General features: G+C 32.2%; 1 protein-coding gene across 15 annotated transcripts in view; it reads left to right on the top strand.

The window, feature by feature from the left end:
• The window catches only part of RBM26 (RNA binding motif protein 26), an 83,495-nt gene that overhangs the window by 53,774 nt on the left and 15,783 nt on the right, over positions 1 to 13,938 (top strand). For 14 of the 15 annotated variants that reach the window (XM_023513177.1, XM_023513176.1, XM_023513180.1 and 11 more), the window contains 6 exons: positions 1,987 to 2,112; positions 2,435 to 2,509; positions 3,988 to 4,155; positions 5,576 to 5,680; positions 9,847 to 10,047; positions 12,685 to 12,771. In XM_023513177.1, the coding sequence (XP_023368945.1) occupies positions 1,987 to 2,112; positions 2,435 to 2,509; positions 3,988 to 4,155; positions 5,576 to 5,680; positions 9,847 to 10,047; positions 12,685 to 12,771 (762 nt within the window). Of the gene's footprint in view, positions 1 to 1,986; positions 2,113 to 2,434; positions 2,510 to 3,987; positions 4,156 to 5,575; positions 5,681 to 9,846; positions 10,048 to 11,690; positions 12,190 to 12,684; positions 12,772 to 13,938 lie in introns of those variants that run through there. The other variant, XM_023513189.1, reaches the window with a different exon arrangement.

A 13,938-nucleotide genomic window follows, 5' to 3' on the forward strand; every position in this document is an offset into this window, starting at 1 on the left:
GATGGAAGAAATTTATCTCAAGAATTACAGAGAAAGGTTGATGAAATTAGACTACAAAGAAATCTGTGTTTTACTCCCCATTTTAATAAATGCAACCGTTTCATTATTAGTGATACCTGAGATTAGTTTTCATCATTGAAGAAAATCATTGATCAAATTTCAACACACATCAGATATTGTTGAGAACTTTTATTTTAAAACATCAGATGTACTATATGAAATTAGTACAATTACAGTATTCTGGGTTTTTATTTCATTTAGAGGCAAAGACATTTTTGACTATTTAGAATAGTGCTTAGTTGTTTAAGCTTTACGATGTTCACAAATCTAATCTCATGATGAAAGATTAGAAAGTGCTCTTCAGATTGCTGCTTCTCTCTTACCCAAATGTTAACACTTTAGTAGTTGAATAGTAGAGTCATTTTTTAACCTTTTTAGGTCATAAACTCCTTTAAGGCTTTGAAAGGAATTTTATTTTTTTCCTCTGGGAAATCACATACATGGTTTCATACTTAGTTTTTATAGCATTCATAGATTTCCCTGCAGGGACCATGAGGCTCCTTTCTAAGAACCAGTAACCAACCATACCATGGAAGTTCTAACTATTTTGCTTTTGAAGGATAAAAAAGGCAGCCTATAAATAATGTAGTATTTAAAATTGGCCTTTGTGTAGAAGAGGTTATTCACACTAACCTATAATTATTTCCATTTAGTTTAGTGCACAAATTATTTTTAAATATTCACCATGTGCCTTGGCACCGTTCTAGGCCTTGAAGATACAGCAGTGAACCAAACAAAAGGAAAAAATAAATCTTTGCCCTGATGGAATGAAGTTTTGGGTTCTTAAGGATCCATCAAATTGAACTTCCTTATTTTCTACATAAGTAAACCGAGGCCTACAGTGGTGCTTGATCTTACCTATGGTCTCAAAATTAGTTGGTAGCAAGACTTAGGTACTGGATAAAGGACAAAGATGTGGTTCTTGTTACAGGGCCCTTGCAGGATAGACAAGGAGAAAAACATGTTTTTAATATATCATCAGGGCTCAGCACCTGTAGCTCAGTGGTTAAGCACTGACTACATATACTGGGGCTGGTGGGCAGGTTCAAACCTGGCCTGGGCCTGCTAAACAACAATGACAACTACAACAAAAAAATAGCTGGGTGTTGTGGCGGATGCCTGTAGTCTCAGCTACTTGGGAGGCTGAGGTAAGATAATCGCTTAAGCCCAAGAGTTTTAGGTTGCTGTGAGCTGTGACTTGACAGCACTCCATTGAGGGTGACATAATGAGACTGTGTCTCAAAAAAATACATATCATAGGTCGTGTTTATTAAATAGCTAATACTAGCTAAAAATAGCTATCAGAAGTTTTACCTAATAGCTGAAGGAATAAAAGTTAATAGAAGAACTAGTTTAGAAGAAAAATGATTAGAGATCTTAATTGTGTTATGTTGAAACTAAGTTGGGCTTACGTGAATAAGGTCACTTCAGGCAGAGGAGCATTGCTAGCAAAGGAATAGAGAATGAATGCAATTAGGTATATTTCAGAATTGCAAATGATCCTGTAAAATTATTTGAGGGATACCATACATTTTTCTCCTGTGCCATGCTCTTGTGTTTGATTTTTGCTTTAATCATTAGGAATAATAGTAAATGTATTCAACAAACTAATATTTTCTAAATGATACAGTAATGGTAATGTTTTTTCTTGCTTTGGCTTTTTTGTATGTTTGTCTGTGTATACTTTTTCTATAGGTATTTGGTATTAATTTAAATTTTTTCATTTTAGAGCACATTCCTCATTTATATCCTACTTTCCAAGCGAAATATAATTTAGTTATTTTAAGTATATAATAAATTTAGTTTGATATGCTTTGGAGTTGTAGTGTGACAGTAGTGCTTTGAAGTTGAGTTTTATAGAACATAGAACATAGGAAATCATGCATCGTTAATGTATTTTTTAAGAAATTGAATTTGTTTTGGTAGGTGTTGTCTACATCCACTGGCCTAACGAAAACAGTGTATAATCCAGCTGCCTTGAAAGCTGCACAGAAAACCTTACTTGTTTCCACTTCTGCAGTTGATAATAATGAAGCACAGAAAAAAAAACAGGTAAGTATAGCTAGTACAGTGCATAAAATTTACATGTGGGAAATATGTGTTTTTTTCAGCACTTATTACAAAATAAGACTAAAAGGTATTTATTGGCTATCACTAAACTTTTATTTTCCACAGTGTATGAGTAAATATTAATTTTTTCTTTGAACAAAGGTTCTCATGATCTTTGAAACTTTTATACATATTTAAGTTTTATGTAAGAATTCACATACAGTTTTTGTTGCCAAGCTTCTGCCATTATAAGCATTTTCCCCTCTTGTATAGTATTGTTTATCCTCAGTAATATTCTAAGGCTATTTTTAATCCCTGACTCTAGGAGGCACTGAAACTTCAGCAGGATGTACGGAAAAGGAAACAAGAAATCTTAGAAAAGCACATTGAAACACAAAAGGTACAATGTTAAAGTTAGATTTAGCAAAATATATTTACATATGTTATAATTTTGAGTAAATTTTATCTTACATTAAATAGTCTTGAAAAGATTTTCTATAATTGTTAATAGTAAAGCTGACATTAATGATAATGGTATCTTAAACAGTGTGTATGGCTTAAATGGACTTATGGTTAATCAGCATGAAATAAAAAGAAGGTAATATTCGTTTGGTTATATTGCTCCATAGTAATTTGTTCAGTAGATAATGAAATAGAACCTTCTCAATAAGTACCTTACTGACTTGGCATCCTCTACTCCAGCAGTTCTCAACCTGTGGGCCGTGACTCCTGGGAGGGGTCACCTAAGACCATCCTGCATATCAGATATTTACATTACAATTCATCACAGTAGCAAAATTACAGTTATGAAGTAGCAATGAAAATAATTTTACGGTTGGGGTCACCACAACATGAGGAACTGTGTTAAAGTGTCGCGGCATTAGGAAGTTTGAGAACCACTGCTCTAGTCAGTCCTGTGTTGTCCAATATAGTGGTCAGTAGCCACATCAGACTACTGGGTATTTGGAATGTGTCTAGTCCAACTTGAGATGTGCTATACATGTAAAGTATTCTCCAGACTTAACAAAGAAACAAAACATCACAAGAATTTTTGTTGGAATGTAAAATTTTTGGTATATTGGATTAAATGAATTGTATTTTTAAGTTAATTTTGTTTCTTTTTTACTCTTTTGACTATTAGAAAATTAGACATTACTTATGTGGCTTACATTATTTCTTTTGGACAGCGTTTGGTCCAATTTGTGACATTTAATCAGTCTCAGTTCTTGACTAAGAGAAATCATAGTCCTTTGTGCTAAAAACTAAAGCCGTCTTTACTCAGAACCAGAAAATCCAGAATAGTATTGTGTAGCTTTTTCTACTTCATATTACATTGCTTATCATCAAGTTTCCAATTCATGTTGGGGATATCATATGTAGGCTAGCCAGTTATTGGTCCCCATGACAAAGTAATTAAGCATTCAATTTTTCTGATATCTTACTATATGAAAGGAACCGTAATACTTTTCTGGTTCTTTCAGGGCTGCAGACTACCTCTAGAATGGGAATACATTACTAGAGGAAGTAATATCAACAAATAGATTAGAAAATAAAATTGTGGATATTATTTCAAATTGATAATTTTTCAGTAATAGAATTGAATTACTTCTAGTTGTATGCTTTGAGCTTATTTTCTAAGAGACCCAAATAATAATGTAGCTCTTCACAAAGTAAACATAAGAGTAAGACTTGAATTGTTAAATAGTTAGCATCACCAAATCTACTATTTTACTATTTTTACTTATGGCTACTAGCCTTGTCATGAATGCATAAACTTAAAAGTAGTGTTTATGACATTTTAATACTTTGCTGTGTTTGTTTTGTTAATGGTAGTAGGAGTAAATATCTTAATATTTTTCTCTTTTTAAAAATTTGTAGATGTTAATTTCAAAACTGGAGAAAAACAAATCAATGAAGTCTGAAGATAAAGCAGAAATAATGAAAACTTTAGAGATTTTGACAAAAAATATTACTAAGTTGAAAGATGAAGTCAAAGCTGCTTCTCCTGGACGCTGTCTTCCAAAAAGTATAAAAACCAAGACTCAGGTATTTTAATTTATATTGTTGTTATTTATTAAAAACTGTTAAATACTACAATTTTAAGAGTTAGTGTTTCAGGTAATATCTTTTGTTCAAAATCTGGCTATTGTATGTACTATTCTCCACCTGCCATTACTAAATAAGTAAATACAAGTAAACTCTTTTTTTGAATGTTGTAGAGTTATAGTTGGAAAGTAAGTACTTAGGAAAATCGTTGTGAATAATTTTGAAAAGATAGCTTGAGGACAAAATGATATAAGTACTTGAATCCTTGACTGAGGAGTTTGAACTTAATAGTAGTTGGTGATATAAAACGTTAATGACAGAGAAATAATGTTCTCACAATACGGTACAGCATGGATGAAAAGGGGCACTTTCAGGTAGATTAACCTATTTGATATACACAAGTGAGCAAGATAATTTGAGATAATATTAAGTGATTAAAGAAGAAACTACAGAATTACACAGTATTTGGTGTGTGTATATATAAAATCATGATTCATACTGATATTTTTAATTTTGCATCGTAGTGTTCTTCCTTTTCTTTATATTTTATCTCCTATTCTCATAGTGACAACTTTGTTGTCATCAGTATACTACTGATACAACAATATAGTCCTTGTCACAATTCTATAATACATTCACAATTGATTCATTACTATTCTGATAAGTAACTAAATGTGAAATTCAAAGTTTATTTGCATTCTTGATAAACTCAGTATATTCCACCATAAAGTAAGAGCTGTAGTCAAGACTGAACTTTTATTCCTTTTGTGTAGTTATCAATTTGATAAAGTTAAGTTTGTTTGTGCCCAGTTTATGATCTCCTCCCCTGGCCCCAGTTCTTGCTGATTTAATTTTATTTTTTGAATTAGTATAAAAATTAACATAGTTCAAAAGCAAAACTGTATGAAAGAGGTATACATAGACTATCCCTTTCCCTTTGATTCCCTGATACTCTCTATTCATATCTACCTCCACAGGTAATCAGTGTCATTAGTTTCTGGTTTATTCTAATAGTTCTCTTTATAGATACAAGCATGTATATATGTATAGATATGTGTATCCCTACATGCATTCGTATGTGTATATTCTTTCCTGCATAAAAGCATACCATATATTGTTCATTAACATCTTGATGTTTTTCTTCTTGCTCTTATTTTCCATTATTTCTTGAAAAGTCCTCCATGTCAAGCTATGGAAATCTCCTCCTAGCTGCTATATGGAAAATGAGCTATAGAGAAATCACTGACAGTAGCAAGTTAGGAAGCTTTTGCAGTGTTATGGAGATGTGCAATATTAAGGCTTTGACTGGAGTGGTAGTACTGGAGAAAGAAAAGAAATGAATAGATTAAAATGAGAATATATAAAAGTTTTATATGACTGCAGCATATTGTTGTTTCATAAAATATTATCTGTATTTTAGATGCAGAAAGAACTGCTTGACACAGAACTGGATTTATATAAGAAGATGCAAGCTGGAGAAGAAGTCACAGAACTTAGAAGAAAGTATACAGAATTACAGCTGGAAGTATGTTTTATTATAACTACATTATACTTAAAAGGAACAGTTGTAATTACAGTAGTTAATTTGAAAATATATTCCCTTGATTATAGTCAAGGACTGTTGGTAATCCCTTGCATATGTATTGGGATGTTGATACAAGGAAAAGAGGAAGTTACCACATCTTTCAGAGCTACTAGAGAAAATCTTATTTAACAAGGAGTGGCAGTAATTCTACCTAAGTCCCTCCATTTCTAGTGAATTCTTTTCCTTTTCTGTTTTCAGTCTATCCTTCCTGGGACAGTAACTATTAAAGTCCTTTCAGGCATTCTGATGGAGATAGCCTTTCATATAAATTGAGTTGCTGTTAAGAATGAGACTTCTAGTGGTAGAACTATGTTGAGAACAGTATTGAAGGACATGCTTACTTGAGTTTTGCCTGTAGATGGTGCTGTGGATATTTATAAAAGAGAAAATGAACTACTTGTTTATAATTTAGTTACATGGTTACTTATGTAAGAAATAAACTCCTTCTGAAATTGACCCTATCATGTAACATGAGAATTTTTAATATTTAGCAAAAAGATGTTAAAAATTGGAATAAATTGTTGAAGTATATGGATATTCATCTGATTAATATAATTGGTACCTGTCTATATCATTGTTTGATATAATTTAAATTTTTTGTATTTTAGATTATTTTACTTAATATGAGAATGCTTTTATCAGAACTTGTTAGCAACTTGATTATTTTTTTTTAACACAGTAGAAATCTATGTTGAACACTGCTATTTAGGTATTGAGAAAACATTTAGCAGCTACTAGATTTGCTCTTAGGCCCTGTCTTGTCTGAAAATCATAGGAGGCCATAGGTTGTCATCCTAAACTTCTGTACATTTGATTTCTCTGAAAACTTCTGGTTGCATGTGTGTCTTGCCCAACATTTGGAGGTTGGAGAAGGGCTTTGAAAATGATAGCTTTCGGCTCGGCGCCTGTGGCTCAAGTGGCTAAGGCACCAGCCACATACACCTAAGCTGGCAGGTTGAAATCCAGCCCAGGCCCACCAAAACAACAATGATGGCTGCAACAAAAAATAGCTGGGCGTTGTGGCGATCACCTGTGGTCCCAGCTACTTGGGAGGCTGAGGCAGGAGACTTGCTTGAGCCCAGAAGTTGGAGGTTGCTGTGAGCTGTGATGCCACGGCACTCTACCCAGGGGGACAGCTTGAGGCTCTGTCTCAAAAAAAAAAAAAAAAAAAAGATAGCTTTCTTTTATATTAATGCAAAAATTGTGTTTTCTCCCTTTTGGAGATTTTATGCCAGTGTTGGTAGGACTTTTAAAATAATATTTTTAAAATTCTCACCCATAATTTTAATAATAAAGTATCACTAAGATTCTTTTAGTTTATGTTTGGCATTTTTATTATGATATAGCTAAAAATGGAATGGCATTTTCTATTTTTCTTTTATGATGGTTTAAATTAGTTTGCAGTTTAATATTAGAATATGTAATAATGCAGTATTTTCCCAGAATTGGTTTATTTACCATAGTAATTCTATTAGTTGTTAGTAATTAGTGAAAAGTTTTTCAGGCCAAATAATATAACCTTGAAAAAGTTGTATTAAAAATGCATTTTGACTGTAGGGGTTCTTAGAGGCTCTTAATTCATGAATCTGTAAAAATACATATGAAGGTCGGGTATGCGGCTCACACCTATAATCTTAGCATTCTGGGAGGCCCGAGGAAGGAGGATCCCTTGAGCTCAGGGGTTTGATACTACCCTGAGTGAGAGTGAGACCTTGTTTCTAATAAAAATAGAAAAAAATTAGCCATGCATTGTGGTGGGCACCAGAAGTCTCCACTACTTGGGAGGCTGAGACAGGAGGATAACTTGAGCCCAGAAGTTTGAGGTTGATGTGAACTAGCCTGATGCCACAGCACTCTAGCCAGGGCAACAGAGTGAGACTCTGTGTCCAAAATAAATAAAAATGAAAAATAAAAGTACATATTATTCAGTGTTTCTCAAATTTATTTGCCCATGGATCCCCTCTCCTTTTTTCAAGGAGCATTTTAAAGCATTAATATTCCTCAGAGCACATTTTTATATATGCTACTCTATATAAATGTTAATCCATGACCTTTTAAACTTATTATTTGGATTTTTAATTATTTCTTATCTTTTTTGTTGACAAATTAAAAATTATGTATATATGGTATACAGCATGATGTTTTGATACATGTATACACTGAAATGATTATATTAAGTTAACATATCCATCACCTCACATACTATCTATTTATAATTTTTTGATGAAAATAAAAATTAAAAATCTACTTTTTTAGCAATTTTCAAGTAGACAATGCAATGGTAATTATAGTTACCAGGTTATATATTCATATATCTCCAGAACTTATTATCTGACTAAAACTTAGTACCCTTTTACCAACATCTCCCCATTCTCCTTTTTCCATATCCCTTGATAATCACCATTCTCCTCTTTGCTTTATGAATTTGATTGTTTTAGATCCACATACAAGTGAGGTGATCGTACAGTATTGTCTTTCTTTGCCTGGCTTATTTTATGTAACATTATTGTTTGGATTTTCGATGATTTTCTAGCTAATGTTAAGATTACCTGTCGAGATGAAGACAGGTACTACTACTGAGGTACTACTACTAGTATCTACTGAGATACTAGTAGAGATCTGGCAGTTGTGTTGGCTTGACATTGCCACTTGAATGTGTTACATTCTGATGCTCAACATATAGGAGCTTATCTTGTTCCTATACCCCATCTTTGCAGTTACCCAAACCATAGATCTAGAAGTCTTAATTGAGTCCTCTTTTTCTTTCAATGTCCATATCCAGGTAATTATCAAGTTTTCTATGTATTACTCCTTAATGTACTTAAGTCTGTTTACTTCTTTCTTTCTTCATTGCTACTAGTGTAGTCTATACTTTGATCTTCAGGACCTAGGACTGCTGCTGTGGCATACCGACTAGTTTTCCAGCTTGTTTTCTTCTTCCTTTTGCTCTGTTCTTAAAACTCTAGCCAGAATACCATTTTTGACACCATTTTGACTGTTTATAATCTTTTATTGATTTTCATGGTTCTTGGTATAAAAATCTAAATCTGTAACGTGATCAATAAAGTTATGCATGGTCCAAAGTCTTTTCAGCCTCAGGTCTTCATTCAGCTACATTGGATTTTATTAATTCTTTGAAAAACCACATTCCTTTCAGCTGTGGTCCCTTTGTTCATGCTGTAATACATACCTCATTTTTGCTTTTTCATCTTTTATTTCTTTGAAAAAAATTTAAAATCTTCCAGGGACTGTTGTAGGTACTTGGAGAGAAAGCAGAGAAAAAGACAGGGTGGGAGACTCGTCTCACCTCCCTTCTCCAACCAAAAACAGCTTTAAGGAACATGCATTCTAGTGGACTTTTTACTATAGATCTTTTAAATTTTGCTCAAATATTTAAAGTATTTCCCTACTTTTGGGGTCACTTCTTACTAGTAAAAGTAAATAGCGTAGTTATTTAATATCTCTTTATCTCTCTGGGATACTCTGGGATTCAGGTTTCATGAAAGTAAGGACTTACACATAGAAAGTGCTCATTACATGGTTGTGGAATGAAAGAATGGTGCTCTATTCATACAGAGTAATGTGGTAGATTATGTGTTGGTTCTATAATAGTGTTATAAGTGATGAAAATGATGAGTTTAAGATAACTATACCTACTGAAGTCAATAGGCAGACAAAGGGAAACATTACATTTGGAAATCAAGACTAGAAAAATATATTGTGTACATGGGTATTATGTATCTGTGTATTAAGCTGACTTTTGAAGTAACATTCAACATTGGAAATCAAGAGGAACTGGTCTTTTTTGTGATATATTCTAATGTTTTAGAGACTAAGAACTTAGAAAAAGATCTGTTTAATAATTTCAAAAGCTTAATGTTATTTTCTCACTTAATTTCGCTAGCTACCTAAATTTGCTTTCAGTTTAAAAACTAAAACCCCAGTTTAAGTTATATCCTTTTGTAGGATGTTTGAATATGATGTCAAATTGAATAAAAGTTTTACTTGTCTATAAACACTTGAGTACAGTAACTCAAGTGTAGTAACACTTGGGTAGCATTGGTAATTACAACATGGTTTAATTTGTATGTCTTAATTTCTTCTAGGCTGCCAAGCGAGGGATTCTTTCATCTGGTCGTGGCAGAGGAATTCATTCAAGAGGTCGAGGTGCAGCTCATGGCCGAGGCAGGGGTCGAGGTCGAGGGCGAGGTGTGCCTGGTCATGCTGTGGTGGATCACCGTCCCAGGGCATTGGAGATTTCTGCATTTACTGAGAGTGATAGAGAAGATCTTCTTCCACATTTTGCGGTACTTTACTCCCCAGCAATAAAAATATTGATAATCATTGTTGGGGATAATATAATTTAAGAGGAAATAATGAAAAAGATATGAGTGATTTCAACCTGTTAATATGAGCAAAGGGTTGGACAAATTTATGATCTCTTGTTAATTTAAAAAGCAAACTATAGGAGTTTTTTGTTTAATTCTTTAGAAGAAATGTTATTCTTATACTTAAGCTTTTCAGATATGGTGAAATGAATAATTTAAACTTTATTGTTTCAGAGAGGGAAGGAAATTCAGTAGTTGAATTTGATATTTGCTTTTCAGGAAAATTTAACATGTTATATGAGCTATCCAGAGTTTTTATTTTTTTAATTAAAATGGGTTTTTATTTGTTAATACTGCTTTCTTGATGTAGCTGTCCCAGATTGAAACAAGACAAAATTTCAATATATAATCTTGAAGTTGCCTTAGTCAGTACCAGGGTATACTTAAAGGGAGTCTATCTAATGGTAATATATTGACCTATGAGAAAGAAGAATGGGATTCTAGTTCCTGCTAATCTATTTTAACTTAGACTTCCTGGGATTTATTAGGCTCATGTGCTGAACAGAGAAGATTATACCTGATGAATAACTCCTTCAAATCAAATGTTTTGATATTCTTAGGTTATTCCTAGGTTAGTTACTAAGCATCAGTTTTACCCTCAGAATTAAAATTGCTGTGTAGACATGAAACATACAGCTATTTCTGTAACCTCAGAGTTTTTACATATCTTGGCTTCACACAAACCAGTTAAACTATAAACATAATTTATAATCACGTTCTATTTGTTAAATACTATAAATACTTTAGTATCTTAGGGAAATATCTTTCATACTGACTTATGATAGAAAAAAGGTTAGTAGAGGAAAGTTTCATGGGTAATAAAGCTGGAGCATAGATCCTGAAAGATAGGTAAGCTTATGGACAGGTACACAAATGATTTAACCTTTTGAAAATTGAGATTTAAGTATTTAACAGTCATATTCCAAGCTTGCAGCAGTTACAAATACTTTGTCAGGACATGAGGTATTAAAAGAAATGATTTATGTTTAAGAAGTAAAATGATTAATATTTAAGAATGGGGAATCTGGAACATCCTATTTTTTATGGAATCAAAGTATTGAAGGAACTTGGAGATAATCTTGCCCCCACTCTTCTGTGCTGTGTATCCCACTTCTGCATCTTCCAGAATGGAAAGGTGATCTAGATAATTCATTTGTATTGTGTATAGTTATACAGTTGATCAGGAAAATGACAATGAATGTGCTAAAATAGTTCGAACAAATCAGTTGAGTTTGTTATGAATGTATTTTGGTGAGACTAAGATGGTTTTGGTTTGAGAAATACTTAGATTCTCTAAGTGGCAATTTATAAAATGCATTTGAAGATTCAAGTTCCACTCAAAAGTTATTAATAGTGGTAATTCACATTTAAAAATTATTAAAGTTAGGTTTTCTATCTCAACCTGTGGTTTGAGTACATGTCAGACATAAGAAAAAAACCTACACTATTAAAAGACCATTTTAACTAATACAAATTGTGATTAACAAAAAGCTGCTTTTAATTTATCCACTGGGATCAGTAGTAATAGTAATATAACTTAAAGAGCACTTATTTTGTGGCAGGTATGCCTTCTGAGTGCCTTATAATAACTCATTAGGCTATGAGTTATTTGGATAACCTTATCAGGTAGGTACGTTTCTTATGCCCATTTTAGAAAATAAGGAAAACAAAGCATGAAGAGTTTAAGTAACTTGTCTTAGTTTATACAGCTAATAACTGGCAGAGCTGAGTGGCTTTAGAGTTTATTCTCTTTACTTTGTTTGTTCTACAGAATTTTTCTCTGTAGGATGTGTATTTAATGAAATTGTTACAATTTTATTTGGGGTAAGAAACGAAAGTATTTATGATATATAAAGGACTAGAAATTTATGTGATAAAGCTTTCTGTTTGTTGAAAAATCCTTCTAAACATGGAGGGATAATTCAACAAACCAAAAACAGGCATAATGTAATGTATTTAGTTTATAAATGTCCTAAAAGAGTTTATGGTATAGTGAAGTATACAGTGAGTGAAAGCATGGTTAGAGTGTTAAACTTTTAAATTAAAAAATCTAAATTCTGTCCAGGTAATTAACTTACTTTAGAAAAATTAAATTTTCTGAATATTTTCCCCACTTAATGGGAATGATACCAAAAATCGTAGAATGTTTTGAAGATTTAACATGTTACTTAAGAAAGAATTTTTCCTGGAATTGGATTAATTAGTATAAAAGAAAGGTCAATAAAGAAGTTCAGGCTTTGGCCATTGTTTCTTTCATTAAAAGAACAAGTCAGTTAGAATAAGTTTCACTAATTCTAGAAAGTGTAGATTGATAAATAAGATCAGAAGATAAAACCACACTTTATCTCATAATTATCAAGTACTAAAATGAATTATTCACCATTCTTTTCTGTTAACCATTTTAAATTGTTATGTATTCTAGATTATATTTAATAGTAATGGTTTTAATACCATTAGGATTTTTGGATGTAGTTGTAATGGTTTTAATACCATTAGGATTTTTTGGATGTTTCAAAATATTTATTTGGAGGAAATACTTTTTTTCTTAATTTAAAGCAATATGGTGAAATAGAAGATTGTCAGATTGATGATTCTTCACTTCACGCAGTAATTACATTCAAGACAAGAGCAGAAGCTGAAGTAGTAAGTATTAAAAATGATTTATCAAAATTTAGACTTAAATGATTTATAAATATTGCTTTTAAGTTTAATATAACTGAACTTTTTAATTGACTAAATATACTTTGACACTAGGTAAAATATTTAAAGTGAAATTTATGCCCACAAAGAATTTCCTAATGTAGGTAGGCAATTCTATATGTAACGTGATATAATAAGAATATACATATATAATTAGTTACCAAGTTTAGTATCAAATTTCATTCTTGAGACACCAGAAATTACTTCTTTTTCACAGGAGGTAGTGCCCACCCCATTACCTATTCTTTTTTTCAACTGGCCCAGAACTAATTTACTTTGGCAGAATGAGTAGTGAGGGATAAAGTAGGATTGGAGAGTGTAATTCTGATGTGTACCCATCCTATCTGTTCCTGGTTTAAACTGCCCAGAATTTAAAGCTCTATTAATTTGTATGTATAAATGAAGTATTGAAAAAAGTAGATCTTTGATCAAATTGCTCTCCAAGGTTATTGTTGATTACAAGTTTAGAATAAACTTCATTTCAATGCCAACTCAGTGACAGTGTCCAGTACAATCTTAGGTAGTTTGAATGGCATCTCTTTTGTATTCTGTTTATTTTCTGGAAACTAGTGATACAAAACAATGGTAGATGTTACTATACAAATGGTTAAAATATTACCAATTTTGTGGATTTAATAAGAACTTTAAAAATGGAGGTACTACTTCCCTACTTAATTATAGGGTGAGGGGAGAAGAAAAAATCAAACCTCTTGCTTCAGAAACAATTTTTGGAAGTTTTGCTGTTGGTAAGATGTGTTCACGTAGACCATTTTTCCCCCTTGGGTCTTGCTTTTTGTACCTTAGATCTGTATTTTTATACAATGTATATATTTTCCAAAATGCATAGCAATCAGTTAAAAAGACTAGGGATTAATGTATATGAAAAAGTATAACACTGAATTATCTGAAGGTTGAGTAAGTGACAGAGTAACTAAGGTCAAGTTGTCTCTAAGGAGACTTACTATTCAAGGTAAATATGGTGGGATTAACTTAATAGGCTGAAATTTATACCATACTGTGACAAACATTTGAAATTAAGTTATCAAAATTATTGAACTGTAAGCATTTCCTGAAGCCAAAAGCTTAAAATTTTGTAACATTCTGTTTCAA

The sequence above is a fragment of the Otolemur garnettii genome, unplaced genomic scaffold, assembly GCF_000181295.1.
Source record: "Otolemur garnettii isolate 467f Iridium unplaced genomic scaffold, OtoGar3 scaffold00036, whole genome shotgun sequence".
In the NCBI taxonomy this organism is placed as follows: Eukaryota; Metazoa; Chordata; class Mammalia; order Primates; family Galagidae; genus Otolemur; species Otolemur garnettii.